Raw genomic sequence first — 17,213 nt, forward strand, 5'->3', positions numbered from 1 at the left:
TGCTTGTGACAACGTTTAAAGCATGTTGAACAAAAACACCCGTTTCTCATTAGAAGACAAGGACCTTAATACCCATAAAGCGCCATTACTGTCCCAGAATAAGGATCATCTACACATTTTACATGCTCACTTGTCACCGACTAATATGACAATATAATTGAATGAATGAAGTACCCTCAAAGAGCACGAGACGAATGCATTAGCAATTTCCAGTTTATTTACAGTCTCACTTGTTGCTTCACATTTAGCCTTTAAATACTTTTAAGTTCAGTTCATTTTATGTTGATAATATTTATATAGTTTACAACATTTGTTCATGAAATAAATGTACAAATTATGATGAGTACTCCTCCCAAGAGGCAAAGCCAGGTACTTTAAACATAAAACCAATACATTTTAGGAGCAAAATTCTTCCAAGTGGCAGAAAACAAAACTTAAACATTCACCTCCATTCAATTGGAAAAAAAACAAAAAAAAAAACAACCATTGTCACATACAGTGAATCATTTAGTGAGCCATCTATAGTCATAAAAAGGGGCCAAATAAATAATACAATCCTGGCAATATGGGGGCAGGATAACTGCCTCAGGGAGAAAAAAACAAAACAAAACAAGAAACGTTCCTTCTTCATACAGCGCCAACAGAGCTGCCTTTGCTGATCATCTTTGTAATGGGTAACAATCCCATTTGTCATACATGAGGGAAACGATAATTGGAATATGGGGTTGCGTCAGTGCATTGGTATCAATCTCGGACCTTCACAGCTGTCCACTCCTGGCTCTGTAAGAAGATAGAGTCTGAGCAGCACCCCATCCTCTTCTTCCAGTATATCCACCTCTGAAGCCTTGGCCCCTCAGGAACCGTCCAGGGACCCCAAAAGTCTCCAGATTGCGCTTCCGCTCCTCGGCCCACGTTAGTCTGAAACAGTTTGTTGACACAAAAAGGAGGCACGAGCCTGTAGCTCTACATGCAGGACATTGAATATTGAAGATAAAGAGGACACTAGTTTACCTGAACTTCTTATCAGATGAGATGTTGTCAAAGAAAGACTTTGCTTTGTCGTAGTAGCATTTTGGTCCAAAATGATCGTCCTCTGCAGTAGAGTGCAATTCCTCTTTTTCTTTCTCTTCTACCTCATGATTTCCATCTACAGACAGAAACATGTTCTGTCACTGCCCTGGAAGGAGATGCTATGGAAGACCATGCTAGGTGAATGTGTCCATTTCTATGTCTATTCAACAATCCATACCCTACACTCGATAATGAAATCACACACTGCATATCTAGTTCTTGAAGTCTCACTTGAGTTCTCCTGATTTCAAGTTAGTTTCTGTTTAAATGGCAAGCACCTGTGCCAAAATGTAAACAAGTCTTTAAATCCGTACGCAAAAGATCACAAAAGGTTAATCATGAAAAAGTGCTGCTATTGCTGCCACTATGGTGACCAAATACCTACAATTTAGGGGATCTAGAGCTTACCTGCAAGACAGAGTATTAATAACCTTATGTCATAGTACGACACGCTAAGGTCTAAACTGACAGTGTGGGCCTTCAGTGTCAAAAACGCAAAGGATGAAAAAAAAGTGACTTGAGCTGATGAACCAACCTTTCATATTCATCCTGTCCTGCACCTCCCTCTCCAGCTCCTCCTTAATAAACTGCGCATTTGAGGAATCAAAGTCAAAGTCTGTGTCAAACTTAAGGATGGCAGATGGAACATTAGCCACCATCAGCTGGCCTCTACTGCGGTTCCGGCGGCTCCGAGCTCCTAAGATTAAAAAAACAAAAACATTGAATGGTCATAGGAGTGAGTTTCACTCTCTTACAAACCTGTATGTTTCACAATTACCTTGTCGTCTTCTAGGTGGTGGTCTGTTTTCGTAATTCTGCCGCCAAGTTTCCTGCCGAGCATTGGGCACACCTGGGCCTGACTTCACTTAAATTTAAAAACATTTACACTCACTTACACCACACACAATTGCACAGATTTTTTGCCTTTCATCACTGCAATTCTGTATGCCTACTGGTGGCTCCAGTGCCTCTTCTGGTCTGGAAACTCTCTACTCTGGTCCTCGGGGGCCTCCTCCTCTCCCACCGCTGCTCCTGCTCCTGTTCCTGAGATGCAATCAAACCTCTCCTCTGCCCAGGTCTTTCCACATGGAGGGTTTGAACAGCCTTTTCCACCATGGGCCCCCTTCTAACATGCAAGCCTGGAAGTATAGGCCCTGCATGAAGATCACAACCAAATACCGTAGTATGTAAACAACCCACTTAAAAGTATTCATCTGCACTAAGGTTGTGGGTTTATGTCAGTTTACTAGGAATAAATACATTTACCAAGACCAAGAGCTGCAGCATACTGCTGATTAAGTAGAGAGCTGGCAGCGAGCTGGTTATAGGCAGGCATCCTTAGGGGGCTAAATGGTCCATGAGCTGAGTAGACACCTGAAGAGCCTGCACTGGATGACTGAAACAACAAAAGATGTTAAAAACAATTCCACACACATGCCCTTGTCCACTTTTAGGTTCTCTACCGCAGGATGTCAGCCATGCTGTTCTTGTATACCTGTATTATCGCAGGATCCGGGGGTAGGCCATGGTGAGATCTTGGAGGTTCACACAGTGTGATATCCTTAATATCACCTCCTCGGAAAGTGATGTACTCATAGATATCATCTTTGGGTGGTGTTGGTCTGTCAGTGGGTCGTCCCTCCGTCCCAAAACATTTGACTAGTTGAGAAAAAATGTTTCAAATTGTGCTGCTATCTTTCTAGGTCTACTCAGCAAAAAAACATCTTATTTTTGGATAGGCCTACACCACTCACCTTTAGCCAGCACTACTGTGGAGTTCACTTTGTCAATTGTATACAAAATCCCCTCATAACGATTTTGGGCTTTTGAAATTAGCCCTATTTTACATCCAATGTAGGGCTTTGCTGAACTCATGGCTAGAGAATATTCAGGACAATTGCATATAAATGTCTACAAAATCTCTTATCAGGTGCTAGCATTCACGCCATGGAGCGACCAGAAACAATTTATAGGCGTCCTCAGGTGACCTGAAACCACGCCCATTGATTGCGGCGGACGCACCTGTCTGAGACAACCTCTAATTCACTGTCAGTCCCTGAACTGAACTCTTCATTTGTGATTTATAGCTGTGACATTTATAATGTCTGATATTTAGCATAATTGACAGTTATAGCTATTTGTAATATTTATATGTGTGATATTTGGTTCTGGCAATTATTTTAATAACATGTCTCTACAATGTATAATAAGTTGCCAAATATAATGCACTCCTTCGTGTCCAGAAGCAGTAAAACAACTATGTAAACTGGTAATTGTTCATCTGCGCTGTCAAGAGTCTGACATCCAGACATTATAACAACACAGCTCTGTCTGTCTGAGCGCTGAAGCAGCTGCTGCGGGTCTCCTGGAAAAAATAGCAACAACGCAGCCATTTTGAGTCGTCTCCGATAAAGTCAAATGGATAGAAAATGCTTCGATACTGTGCATAAATGTGCAAATACATGTTTACGACACAGACACTCTATCAGAGAGTCTCCTCGATGTGTTAGAGTCCCACCAGGAGCAGCTCTGCGAGTGGTATCGTTGTTTTCCCGTGGAGCTGACAGACAGCGATGACACTCTACACTGCAGCTCACAGCCATTTGTTTCAACATTTATTTTCTTCGACGAACCAATCACAGCGCCCGGTGAAGCCGCGTCACTGTGGGTGCAGCCAATCGGCGCATGCGTCTCACGAGCGAGCGTAGCTGGGCAAAGATGGCGGCGGGCTCCGATTTGCTGGATGATGTTTTCTTCAACACAGAGGTGGACGAAAAAGTAGTTAGTGATCTGGTCGGATCTCTGGAGTCTGAGCTGACAGGAACAGGTCGCGTCAACACATCAGCCAGGGTCCAGTCTGCAGCAAATCACCTCGGCAACTTAGCTGTAGGTAGTAATTCCAATGTTCAGGGCAGTAAAATTGGACTTTCACAACAAGAGCTTGCTAAAGCAGGTAAGATAGCTGCCCACTCCGGTTAGCTAACATTAGCTAATTTTGGTCACGTTTTTCAACTGATTGTAGCTAACTTGGCTTCACTTGTGTGTTTCCCGAAACTAATGCGAATCGGAGAGTTGTTCGACACCCCCCTTGTTTTCATGTGTTTCCGCTGCTGTAGGGACAGGAGTGCAAGGAGGTGTCATTAACAGTACGGGGTCCCGCGGTTCAAGCATGGATGGAGCAGCTGGGACCACATCGGCGGCGGGACCGAGCATGACAGCCACTCAGAGTCAGTCCAAGCCGGGGGCAGCTAGAGTCGTTACGATAGTGTCAGATGCAACATCTGGTGTTGGGAAACCTGGAACGACTGGTGTTCAAACTTTGAATGGAAGTGCCGTGGTGATGAACTGTCATATCCCCGGAGGCGCATCTGCTGACAGCAGCGGCAACAACAACTCGCAGCCCGCTGTCACGCTTGTCAACAACGGACCTGTTTCTGTGAGCAAAGGAAGCTCAGCAGTTTTGTCTGCAACACCGGGTACTATTATTCGAACTTCTTCGACGAGTTCGCAGAATGCTGTGATTTCGTCTCAGCCCTCTGTGAAAAGTGTACCCACGGTCACGCTTGTGAGGCCACCTATGCAAACTCCCACTCTCACCTCACAAAGCGGAGGCAACCTAACCACAGTTTTAACATCACCAGCAGTCAGTGTTACCAGCACGGCTGGCTCTCTCGTCAACAAATTCGACTCCACAAAAACCATAATTCAGACTGGTGGACACGCTGTGGCTACAACTGTTGCGACAGGGACAACAGCGACCATGAGGAGCCCGACTGTTTTGCAAAACCTGAGGACTTCAGTACCGTCAACAATCGCCGCCACTCCTCCTAGTGGAATACGAGCTATTGCTCCACAGGTGTTGGCCCCTCGACTCACTCAGCCTCAACAAAACGCCCCAAATATCCAAAACATTCAGCTCCCTCCAGGTAACTTAGTGTTCAGCTAACAGTTTAAGAGCATCTGGAAGTTTTCTGTAACAAGTTAGATGTGAAAACAGTGTTGCCTCTTTAGGCTGTGTCAAGCTGCAATAACTTTAGCAGAAACTTGTTGCTGTCAAACACAAACGCACTTTTATTTGTGCATGTTTCTTAGCTGTTCTTGTGTGAATATGCAAGACATAGATTGAGACATATTGTATTAAACAGAGAGGACACATAATTGATTGTCTTTTAAGGCCACAAATATCAGATTAGAGGTGTACAAGGTTCTAACTGCACACCAGATTAAAAGCCTTGAGGGCAGTCAGCCAGCTTATTCCTGCTATAGTATATCAAACAAGCATTCTGTTGCAATCTATTGATTCGTATTACTTTGTCTTGTCAGAGACAATTGCAAACTGTTCTCATCAACAGCTATTTACTGTGTATCAAGTATCTATCGTGTGTGTGTGTGTTTTAAACTGTTTGCAAAGGCTAACTGTTAGGCTGTTTGTCTCTGACGTCAGATATTGCTCCAGGGATTGCACTGACAGCCTTTGATTTTACCCTCAGTGGCTATTAATGGGACAATTTCAGATTTTCTTTTGCATAAGTCAGTACGAATTGTTCAAATATAGTAATATCAATGCATGGAAATTAGCTTCTGGTTGGGAGTCCTGTGTTGATGGAGAATGGGCACGCTATAACACCAGACCCAGGATAAAGTGTTGGCGGCAAGAAAATGGTTTTACTTTGTTGTTGTACTGTGTACTTGTGGATGCTTACAACATCAAATAACATGTTGTGTTGTGGCTTGAAATGTTTTTGATTTATGGCATCATGTTTGTGGCTCCTTTTGGTCTGACTGGTTTGCCTAGAAATTTCAAAACATAGACCACCCAGCTGAGGTAATATCCATGCATCAATAGACCTACAGATGAGTAATCCACCCCCCTCTCCCACGTCAGAAACTCCATGCATACATACAGTATATTGGTGACTGATTAGGGCAGAGAAGCCCTGACCTTCGACATCTTAACCCCCCTGACATTTGCCTCTTGCAGGCATGGTCTTGGTTCGCAGTGAGAGCGGGCAGCTGCTGATGATTCACCAGCAGACCTTGGCTCAGATGCAAGCTCAGTCGCAGTCCCAAAGCGCCATGACACCACGACCTGCAGCCCCCACCAGCACTCCACCTGTCCAGATCACTTCTCTACAGGTATTAGGACCACTGAACCCATGAGCACAGTCACACACAGAAAATGTGACTCATTCATGGTAGGTAGTGACGCACAGATCTGATATACTGGATCAGAATTTACGTGTCTAGTGACCTTTTTTAACAGATCGCGGTATTAGTCAGATGTGATTGATGCACTTTAAATACTGTTTCTTTGTCACAGTTGTCATAGTTGTCTTTGTCGTATTTATACTGTAACACCATAATTCCTTAAACCCTTTAAGAACAATATTATTAAAATTAACACCAGCTTTAAAAGAATGTTGGTGTATAAACATCTTCACGTATAGTTAAGAAGTGAGGTGTGGTCACAGCCTCATATTACATTGCACAAAGTCCGATGATCCCAATCACACACAGTGGGTGTACAGATTTAAACTGAAAAATAAAAACAATGGCACTCTCATTGGGTCGGTACTCGATATTGGCCGATTGTCTGAGTTTAGGTGTTAGGATTGGTACCAGGAGAGAAAAAGTGGGATCGGTGCATCCATAATACAAGGACTGAGCATCCCTTCTCAGTGACAGCGTACACAGTCACAATAATGAACACATTTATAATGCGGCTTGATTTAATTACATTTTGGTTACTGGTTTCACATGAATACTCTGCTAGCATGGTAAATGACACATTCTCAGAGATCGTAATTTAGCTGGGGTTAAAATGAGTGAAGAAAACTAAAAAAAAAAAGGCAAAATTGAGAACTGTTAGTTAAAATCATCATCATCCCCGGCAGGCTCCAGGCACGTCACTGCTGGCTCGTCCTGTTACCCCCACCACCATTATTAAACAAGGCTCCACAGTCCAGACCACTGTGACGGCCACCACCACACTGCAGAGGCCTCCTGTACTGCAGGTAACTCCACCACACATCACCTTTTTGGTATTTAATTCCATGTGCAGGGTATAAAGTTATCAAGCACCAAATGGCATTAAAAGTTGTAAGGTGTTTCAACACAAAGAATGGTGACACTGAACACTCTGTAACAATTGGACTATCAAGTTGAATCAAACCATTTGCTCCGTGTGAAACATGCTGTCGATTGGCTGCTTGTCACACTTTTAGAGCAATCCATTTGGCTTAAATTTAGCCACAAACATAAAAGATGCTTCTCAGGGTCTGAAATTATATTTTATTCCCCCTACCAGTAAAATTTCTACCTGTGCACAGCTAGCTCTGCGCCTCCTGTGACTGTGACAGGCAGATGACATCAATGGCATCAACATCATAATTGTCCCCCTACTCTCTCCTGCCCACATCATTCTAGATATAAAGTGCGACCTTCTTGACCTCATCAAAACCCAACCAGTCAAGCTGTTCCCTTTTTCCTAAAGTCCATTTTTCACTATTTTTCAATGTTCCTGTGTCCACTAAGCTCATACGGCTAGCCCACAAATTTTGCTTCACTCATTGTGGTCTGGCGTTGCTTAAAAAACATTTGCTGCGGCTGGGATTGCCAGCAATATGCACAGAAATTTTTCTTTTGATTTTTCTTCGTGGAATGTGCAGGTTTGTCTGTCATTGTCCACCTGCTGGGAACGGCTCTGCAGCTCTGCTAAATCCTGAAAAAGATAGAAGTAATTTCCCAGAATGAAAGCGTTAATTTAAGGCTTGCCTAAAGTAGGGCTAAATGCATCTCTTTTGGACCAGGTAGGTTTGATTTCCTACTCTGAAATGCTTGATTAACAACAGGCTCCAATCATGTTTCTTAGGTTGCATGGTCATCTTATTTTGCTTAATAACTGGGCAATGAAAGGATGGGTTTTCGCATAAAGGCCAGCACATTTCTTTTCATTTCTGTGTATTCTCTCGGTGGCTTGTTTGTTTGCTCCCTTTGAAAATCTTGCTGGTTGTGTTAATCTTTCTTGTGAGTTATGATTGTTCAGGTTGCTATTGAATTTCACTTGAAGGTTAATACATTTTTACATAACAGGTTTTCTTTTCTGCACATTATGTTTTTCTGTTGTAATTTAGAGGTGGAAGAAGAGAATTGTTAAGCTCCCAAGAGGTCATGTTGTACACGTAGTATATTAATATCAATGATTGTTCAGTGATTGCAAACATACAATATGTTGCACAGCTTTTTCCTTGAAAAATAAAACTTTGGGGAAATGTATTACGTCTTAGTCAAGTTGAATGTACTCCGCCCCGGGACCAGACATGTCCAAACTGTTATTCTGACCTTGTCATTGTCCTGAGTCTCATCTCATTACTGCATATTCAATGACTTATATAGAACACCATCATGCTGGGAGGAACTGCCACCAGTCCGGGACAGTCGATAGGAATGCCCACCACAGTGCAGCCTGGATCTGCAGCCACAGCAGTTACACAGAGGGTTGGGCCCCTGGCGCCCTCTGGGACCCCTGTCACTCCAACAGCTATCACAGCTGTAAGAGAGAAGTACTAACCTTGAATGCTTTTGTCTTTGTAATCTTTCAAAGCTAACTATACACATGTTCATTTGTGTGTTCTGCTTCACTTGTCTACTGTAAGTCTGATGTTTATATTTAAGAGCAATTTTGTGTGTATGTGCTTGCAGGAGACACTGGAGAATGTGAAAAAGTGTAGAAACTTTTTGTCCACGTTGATCAAGCTGGCATCCAGTGGAAAACAGTCCTCTGAGACTACGGCCAACGTCAAGGAGCTGGTCAAGAACCTGCTGGTAAATCCTCTCCTCTCCTTCTTTTTCTGTCTTTTTTCCATCATCTCCTTCTTCTCTCTCTCTCTCTCTCTCTCACACCATCTCTGTGTTAAAACTTGATCTCTCTATCCGTATCTTCACACCTTTCGTGTCATTCCTTCAGTCAATTTTCTTACCTTGTGTTTTTTTTTGTTGTGATCCATCCTCTGTGTATATTGTACAACAGGAAGGGAAGATAGAGCCTGAAGACTTCACCAGTAGGTTATACCGGGAGCTCAACTCCTCACCACAGCCGTACCTTGTGCCTTTCCTGAAGGTGAGATCAGTGACACACCAGCAGATATGCTGATATAATGGTTGATGCTGCATGTTACAGGCCGTGTAAACTCTGACCTTGTTTGACATGTACACACTCCACGACGTGGATTGCACCCTCCACTCGCCAGGTAGTGCTGGTGACTAGAGGATTTGCAGGGCAAAAACTATTGCTTGCTCTTCAGTGCCACATGGAAACTCAAGGCAACTCGGCTTCACGACTCTGCTCCTTACCAGGTTTTGCACTGCTTAGCGTCAATACATGTTTTATATAATACCTATAGTTTACCTTATTGTTACTATTGAATTAACACAGGTTTCTATAATCCCATTGCAGGCATTGCAGGCTTCTAGCCCACATAATGTCAGAGATGTAGTACATGAACATTGTTATAGAGTGTAGGTTGTTGCATTTACCTTTCGTAAGATGAACAAACAAGTAAACCCTGTAAAATGACACTATTTCTCCTCCAGTGTAAACACTGGTACAATAACTCTTAATGAACTGAAACTCCATTTAGCAAACACATTTACACACAGGCCAGTATAATTATGTGGTTTAGCAGTGCTGGGCATCAAACTGAAATTGCAGTACCAGGTCTTGTTTAAACAGTTAGGACCAGGGAATGTACATGTGATAGCAGTGTGGTATAAAAGGGTTTATTTTCCTGCATCAAACACAAGGTTTGTGTGTTAAAGTTGTATAATACCAACATGCTTAAACAGTTTCTGAAACCTTTGTGAAGTGCTAGTAGGTATGCAAAGGTTTCAAAGAGAGAAAAGAGTGTCTTTTCTCTTAATGCACTGTGCGGACTGAGCGTTGTGTAAGGCATAATGCCACTGTTTCCCGCTACTCCTCTTTACGAATAGGCATTTTGTGCTCTTGCAAAGTAAGTGTACAAACATCGATGCTATTGTGCATACCAAATTGAGGTATGTGAACACAGATGGTGACATCTTCAGGAATTCTTCCTCTCACCCTCACCCAGCTTTCTCAAGACCAACAATCCTTCTCTGCACACCCTCACCCCAAAAACACTGGGAGTGCAACCAATACATTGTCATCCTTTCCAAAAGTCACAACTGAAGGATGGCTTTTAGCAGGCTAATCGAATAGAAATAGGCATAATGTTCAAAATGAAAAACATGCTGTGAAAGAGCAGAATCATGAATATAATTCTTTTTTACATTTGAGGGTAACAGGACAGGAAAGAAAGAAATACTTGATGTTACTGTCATGGCTGTCACTTTATGCAGACATCACTTACAGGTTTTGTTTTACAATCAGTAACACACATTTCTCCACACTGAGTTCACGTTTTCAAAACTCTTCACACAGCAGCTCAGCACAACAGTTAATCTCACATCCATAATGCACTAATCCAAACCAAACACTTCATACACATCTCAGGTTCAAGTCTTGTACCAGAACACTGACAATATTTGTCTTTGTCATTCATTACACGATGGCCTAAAAAAACACTATTAACAGGTAGCATTACAATATGTATCACTGTTATCTTTGAAGTATCTTTTATTTATTTAGAATAAACCAAGATTCCATTATGGCAGAAAGAAGAACACTTTTTTATTGCCTGGATTGTGCTACCTTACAGTAAATGTCACAGAAATGAATCAGAAATTCTGTAGTACGCTTCAATAGGCTTTGTGCACTTAAATTCCAAGTGCACAAAAGGAAACTAAAGCAATTCCAGTTATGCAATACAAAACTATACATATTCACAATACATACTTGTGTATATATATGCTACAGATATAGAAATACAACAGTCCCAGTCAACCCTGTCTTCTGCATTTGGCCACAAGTTTTCATCCACATCACACCTTCTGTCCTCGCTTGCAATTCACCTGGGAAGGAATGCCTGAGTCATCCCTGGCAATATTTTGCAGATGTGTCAAGACATGAAGCATTTATTGCGTCCAAGAGGGACATCTGATCATGTGGCTGGTTGACATAAAGTTTCCACCTCCATGAGGAAAATAATTCCTCGGTGGGTTTGAGGGATAGAGGGTAAGGTAGAAGGAAAAGTGACACCATCGTGGGATGTGCTGTAAACCCATCGGTGAAACGCCACATCTTCTCATACAATTACAAAATGTTCTGGATTCCACCTCACTTGCCCCCTTTCCTCACCTGGCACAAGTCATACACAGAGGAAGGAATGAAAATAGGTTCAGTGTTGTATGTCCCAATTAGGTGTTCATGCATTTTTATTTTTCTATTTCTTTTTAGATGTTGCAGTCTAATTTACAGTGATTTTGTGTTTTTGCAACAGTATGTAAACGTGCAAAATGGTATTGAGTGAGAAAACAGTTCATGAATTTTGAAGGTTGTTGCCATTGAATGCATTTCAAAGCACTGAAAAGTGATCCACAGACTAGTCCACAATGACTGCTGTTGCGCTGACTGTGTGAAGAGTTCTGAAAAAGTGAACTCAGTATTGAGAAATGCGTGTTACCAGTTGTATAAAAATACTGTAATTGCTTAATCACAAATTTGGAATTAGTCTATTCATTGTGAACATATAAACTTCAGGTAAAGACAGTGGTGAGAGTGTACTGGAAATAGAGCAATTAGCATGTACAATGATGTGAGAGTACATTTATTATCAGATTTTTTTCTCTTAACCATGATCCAATTAAAAGCCAATAAAAAGCTTTTATGAACTTCTCATTAGATGTACATATTTGTAATAAACTAAATTATCTGCAATCCTTTTAGTTTTCAGTACAGTATGTGATAGAAACTGCACCATTTATCCCTAAGCGCAATAACCAAATCTATCCTGTGTGGAAAGGAGTCAGTGACTTTATCAAACTGAATATATGTTCACCCTTGCTGTCCTCTTTCTAACTGCAGAGAAGTCTCCCAGCACTGCGTCAGCTGACTCCAGATCCAGAGGCCTTCATCCAGCAGAGCCTGCTGCCTCAGCCCAGCACTCAGCCCACTGCAGCAGCCTCCACGGCCCTCACCGCTGTGGTGCTGCGACCTCCTCTCTCCACCGCCATCACTACGGCCACCAGCACTGCCGCCACCAAAACCACAGTTATCAGCCTCACTCAGACACCTCACAGTAAACCTGGACTGGTAATTTTGCTGCTAGTGGGAATTATTACCTGCATCTGAATTCAGTCATTGGCGTGCACATAGAAGTGGAAACCTTGCATGTAAGAGTTTGTACTTCTATTGTTGTCTGTGTTTTTATTCTGTGTTTCTCATTCTTTGTGTCTGAATGTGCGCAGATAGTGCCCCAGCAACAGGGAACGATGGTGAGGCCACAGGTGACGCTGGCTCAGTCTCCCATAGTAACCCTCAGAGGACAATCTCATAGCCGCATCATTGTGGGCCAGCCGCAGGTGGTCAAACAGCTACAGACAGGTATGTGTTCAACAGTTACACTTCTTTTATTTCTTTCGTACGGTGAACTGAATATGCAGTTAACTGTGTGTCAGCAGGCATGTAAAATCAGCCAAATGCTCTGAATGTTGTAGTTTGTTATTTTCTTCATTTGATACACCACACAGTGTCCAATGGGCATCTGTGGACAGACTCAGATCCTAAACAAGCAAGTAACTGGAAAAACACAAAAATACATTGTTCCCTTCGAGTCTGTCTGTGTTTGGTCTTTCACCCATTCACTATGTACAGTATGGAAGTCCTGCCGCCTTGTGGATAGTGTTTGTAATTGCAGGACACTAAGCTTGTGCAAAGGTGCCAGGTTCATGCCATAGTGCATGTTTTAAATCAGAATTTGCTTCTGTCTCTGTGTGTCTCTTTTAACTCCAGCAGTGAAGCAGACATTGGCTCCTGGGGCCAAAGGAGTTCAAGTAGTCAGTCAGGCCCCTCTCACTGCTGCACAGAAGAACAAGCTGAAGGAAGCCGGAGGGGGAACCTTCAGGTCTGTGACACATTCAGATCAATGTCATCAGTGTCTTTTAAATACTGGTTTCCAAATAGTCAGCATGCCAGGAGTTTTAGAGGTCCCTAATTTCAATGTTTTATACAGAATTCTTTGTATTAGTTTATTTGATGTTCTACGTCAGCAACCAAGACATGCAAACTTACTTTTTTCTACATTTAACAACATAGATTCTAAAATTCATTTGCATGTATTTTAGAGGTGGAACGATTAGTTGATCAACAGAAAATTAATTGGCAAGTATTTTGATAACTGATTATCTTGTAGATTTTAAAGAAAAAATGCAAACATTGACTACTTTGTGCTTATACATTGTGAGGATTTGCTGCTTTTCTTTATGTTATATGAAGGTAAACTGAATATCTTTTTTCCCCCCACTATTTTCTGGCATTTTGTAGACCAAACTATCAATTGTCAGGTTAATCAGTAATGAAATTAATCATTAGTTGCAGCCTTTACTGTCTTTTCCCTTAAATCAGGAGGTTGAGAAGAAGGTGTTCCTTCTTACTGAGTTACTGACTTGAACAGTTGAGGTTTTTATGATAGTCAGCCTTTATCAATACCAGACCCAGATCAGATGTTATTTTCATTTGCTACTCTCACCAGCTATACACTCTATGTACAGCCTGCTCTCATCTGTTTGTTTGTGTGGATTCGTCTTTGTGAACACATCTCAAGAGCACTACATAGTACAAAAATACAAACTTGCGACCACAGATACGGCCACATAGTGGATGATTATATTAAGTTTTGGTGGACCTTGCTCTTTAGATTTTCATGATGTGGGAAAATTCATTTTTTTGTGATAGAGCTATATGATAGAGTCACCGTAGTCAGGCATTGTGCATTCCCATGGGGAAAAAGATGATGAAAACTCTGAAGAAATGGTAAAGAGCTTCCCCAGCAGATTCACTAAGCACCAAGACTAAAAAGAGGAAAACCACCATTAGGACTTGCAAATTCTGCTTTTATATTCTCACGGGTATTGTTTAGTGCAACATTACTTCATCAGTGTTTGAGCCACACATTTATACATATGTGTCCAGAATTCTTTGTTCGTTTGACAGTAAAGCTCTAACTACTTGTGTGACGTAAATGAGTCTGTTTTAGGATCAGTGTACTCTTTGGGAGATTTCAGCATGCTGACTCTATAGTCCAGGTTTCTGTTCATATTTTACCACCCTTGCATTGTTTAATGATAAATCAGTTAGCACAGACACATTTGCTAATTAATGCAGTAATTATCTTTAATGGCCTCATGAGCAAAAGTGGTTATGGGTAATACATCATGGTAGTTACACCTTTTCTGACACGGTGTCAACAAAAACATTTTTCTGCATTTACAAAGGTAGAGTAAAGCTTTAATGTCACCCAGGGCCAATTTAGCTTACAGACAGGAGTAGATAGGAATTATTACCGGGCTATTGTAATAGATAGCCTTAGACTGTACAGGTGTAATAGACTGGTTTATCCTGTGAAATTAATTTGAGAGCATAAAATAGTGATTTTATTGAGGAACCCACGACTTTCTGTTCTGTCTTGTGTAACATGTAGCATATATGGCTGTTGATCACGTTACTGAAAACATGTGAATTGTGTGTTTTGATATATTGGTGGGGGGGACAAAGTAAAGTAACTACGCTGCGTCGGCATTCCTCCCCTTACCATACTTACCACAAGTGTTGTTGTGGACATTTTGTTGTTTATGAACCAAAACGTGGGGAAAAAGAGCTTTAATCATGCGTTGTGACATATATGTTGCACTCTATGCACACATTTTTACGTGATTCCAGCATCTTTGAAGTTGTTCTGATGGCATACGTATTTGTAGATAAATGGGTCTTAAATTAGTGCAGTCTGTGTTGCTACCACTAGAGGGCACCAAAGACAGAGGTTTTAAATAGAACGCTACACATAAAAGCCTTAGAAATGGCTTCAGTTTGTGTGTTATGCTTTGATATATGAACTGCACTGATGGTTTTATAAGTGCAGTTGTTTGGTCAGACTCAGTAATCTGGGTGCATGATGAATAATCTTAGTATTTACATTTTTATAGCTGTTTTGTACTTTGTTTTACACACAAAAAGGTATAAATTGTGTCGGTCTCAACATTTTTTTTTTATTCATCCAGGGATGATGATGATATCAATGATGTGGCCTCCATGGCAGGAGTCAACTTGTCAGAGGAGAGTGCCCGTATCTTAGCAACTAACTCTGAGCTTGTCGGCACGGTGACTCGGTCCTGTAAGGATGAGACCTTCCTCTCCACCTCTTTGCTCACCCGGAGAGCTCTGGAGATTGGTGAGACACATGAACTTAAGATAAAATGTACAGCGCGTTCCTGCTTTTAAAAAGCGGACACTGTCTCACTCTGTCTGAATCTCTATCCACTCTCCTCCTGTTGTGACAGGTAAGAAGTTTGGTGTCAGCGAGTTGGGCACAGATGTGATCAACTACATTTCCTACGCTACACAGCAGCGACTACAAAACCTGCTGGAAAAAGTGTCACAAGTGGCTCAGCAGAAGAACATAACCTTAAAGGTGATAATTAATTACAGTGATTAATTTGAGAGCTGGTGAGACCCATTGCCATTTTAATTCCTCCTGTTTGACCTTTCTGTCCTTCCTTGCGACGTCTTCCTTCATACCTCCTTTAGGAGGATGAGCGGTATGAGCAGGTCAGCGATGTGCGAGCCCAGCTCAAATACTTCGAGCAGCTGGATCAGATGGAGAAGCAAAGGAAGGAAGAGCAGGAGAGAGAGATTCTCTTAAAGGCTGCCAAGGTAACGATAAATAACCAAGGACACACAGTGTCATTGACAGGAAGAATCGTACACGCTATCATAATTGCATAGACAAGGCGAGTGAGGGATCTAGGGTCAGTGTCATTAGTATACATTTCCTGTGCTGCTAACAGTCACTAGAGCTGCTAACTATGAATGAGTGAATGAATAAAACAATTGATCGAATAAATTGAACATATCCATCTTTAAATATTAAAATGTCCTCTACCTCGCTGCAGTCTCGGTCACGACAAGAGGACCCTGAGCAACTCAGACTTAAACAGAAGGCCAAAGAGGCAAGTATACGCCACCATAAGTGACTACATGATTGCTTTCCTCATGCAGCATTATGACAAGTTTGTCTGCGAGACTGATCTGCATCTTATTCTGCGTTGTATTCCAGATGCAGCAGCAGGAGCTGGCTCAGATCAGACAGAGAGAAGCCAACTTAACGGCGCTGGCAGCAATCGGCCCGAGGAAAAAACGGAAAATGGACTCTCCCGTTCGGGGTTCCAGTGCAGAGGTGAGGAACACAGAAGCATTTGCCATGAAAGGGTTGCGCTTATTTTTGAATCATTTCAAATTTGCAAAGAAAAGGTCAATAAAAGATAACACATCTTTCTTGTGTTTGCTCCGTTTTGCGCTCCAGGGCTCAGGGTCAGGCCCCTCCCAGCCTGGAGGCTCCAGCGGGGCAGGCTCCAGACAGTTTATGCGACAGCGCATCACCAGAGTCAACCTCAGGGACCTGCTCTTCTGCCTGGAGAATGAAAGAGGAACCAGTCATTCACACCTGCTCTATAAAGGCTTCCTGAAATAGCACCCACATTAAAATAACTAGCCTCGCTCAGTGGCATTAAGGAAGCAAAGTTGACCGTCAGCTCAGACCCTTTCTGCCTGTACTCTCTGTGATCGCACACTGCTGACTGATGAGACGTCTTGTCTGTGGGAAGAGATTTATCTTGAACACTGAAGAGACGTCAGCTTTGAAAAGCCTCTTCAAGCACAGGCCTTTTTGTGTTTCCAGTGCAGAGGTGGAGCAAACATTGGAACTCGGCCCTGATGTCAGCGTGCCTCTCAGCTCAGTTTACTCTTTAGAGACTAGTTGCACCCAACCACACTTTTCTCATGCACTGCCTCATGCTACACACACACAAAAAATCAGAACTAAAAACCATGTCAGGGTAATTTTCACTGGCATCTGTGTTGTAGCAGCAAATCTCTATGAAGTGGTTCCATTTTAGATTAATGTGCAACAGCCTGATTTTACAAGACTGCAGTAATGTTGATTTTTTTTTTGATC

General features: G+C 42.1%; 2 protein-coding genes across 2 annotated transcripts; one reads left to right on the plus strand and one right to left on the minus strand.

Annotated features, from left to right (window-relative positions):
• Positions 1 to 758: 758 nt before the first annotated feature.
• lsm14b (LSM family member 14B) lies at positions 759 to 2,946 on the minus strand. Its single transcript, XM_070910925.1, has 8 exons — positions 2,826 to 2,946; positions 2,567 to 2,730; positions 2,338 to 2,467; positions 2,025 to 2,225; positions 1,850 to 1,936; positions 1,607 to 1,768; positions 1,012 to 1,147; positions 759 to 918 (listed from the first exon to the last, which is right to left on the minus strand). Exons 1-8 carry the CDS (start codon positions 2,944 to 2,946, stop codon positions 759 to 761), a joined length of 1,161 nt encoding a protein of 386 aa, XP_070767026.1.
• Positions 2,947 to 3,756: 810 nt separating this feature from the next.
• On the plus strand, positions 3,757 to 16,791 carry LOC139289110 (transcription initiation factor TFIID subunit 4-like). Its single transcript, XM_070910628.1, has 16 exons — positions 3,757 to 4,024; positions 4,188 to 4,997; positions 6,053 to 6,207; positions 6,966 to 7,085; positions 8,467 to 8,622; positions 8,773 to 8,895; positions 9,101 to 9,190; positions 12,071 to 12,298; positions 12,454 to 12,589; positions 13,001 to 13,109; positions 15,262 to 15,431; positions 15,541 to 15,671; positions 15,788 to 15,913; positions 16,153 to 16,209; positions 16,317 to 16,436; positions 16,563 to 16,791. The coding sequence occupies exons 1-16, from the start codon at positions 3,757 to 3,759 to the stop codon at positions 16,728 to 16,730; spliced, it is 2,967 nt and encodes a 988-aa protein (XP_070766729.1). The 3' UTR covers positions 16,731 to 16,791.
• The last annotated feature ends 422 nt before the right edge of the window (positions 16,792 to 17,213 follow it).

Source organism: Enoplosus armatus, chromosome 8 (assembly GCF_043641665.1).
Source record: "Enoplosus armatus isolate fEnoArm2 chromosome 8, fEnoArm2.hap1, whole genome shotgun sequence".
In the NCBI taxonomy this organism is placed as follows: domain Eukaryota; kingdom Metazoa; phylum Chordata; class Actinopteri; order Centrarchiformes; family Enoplosidae; genus Enoplosus; species Enoplosus armatus.

Coding starts and splice junctions, on each gene's coding strand:
- lsm14b (XM_070910925.1), bottom strand. CDS start 2,946: ATGAGTTCAGCAAAGCCCTACATTGGATGTAAAATAGGGCTAATTTCA. Junction 2,226..2,337: donor TGCTGCAGCTCTTGGTCTTG/GTAAATGTATTT, acceptor ATCTTCATGCAG/GGCCTATACTTCCAGGCTTG. Junction 1,937..2,024: donor AAGAGGCACTGGAGCCACCA/GTAGGCATACAG, acceptor TTTAAATTTAAG/TGAAGTCAGGCCCAGGTGTG.
- LOC139289110 (XM_070910628.1), top strand. CDS start 3,757: ATGCGTCTCACGAGCGAGCGTAGCTGGGCAAAGATGGCGGCGGGCTCC. Junction 12,590..13,000: donor GGTCAAACAGCTACAGACAG/GTATGTGTTCAA, acceptor TAACTCCAGCAG/TGAAGCAGACATTGGCTCCT. Junction 16,437..16,562: donor TTCGGGGTTCCAGTGCAGAG/GTGAGGAACACA, acceptor TTTGCGCTCCAG/GGCTCAGGGTCAGGCCCCTC.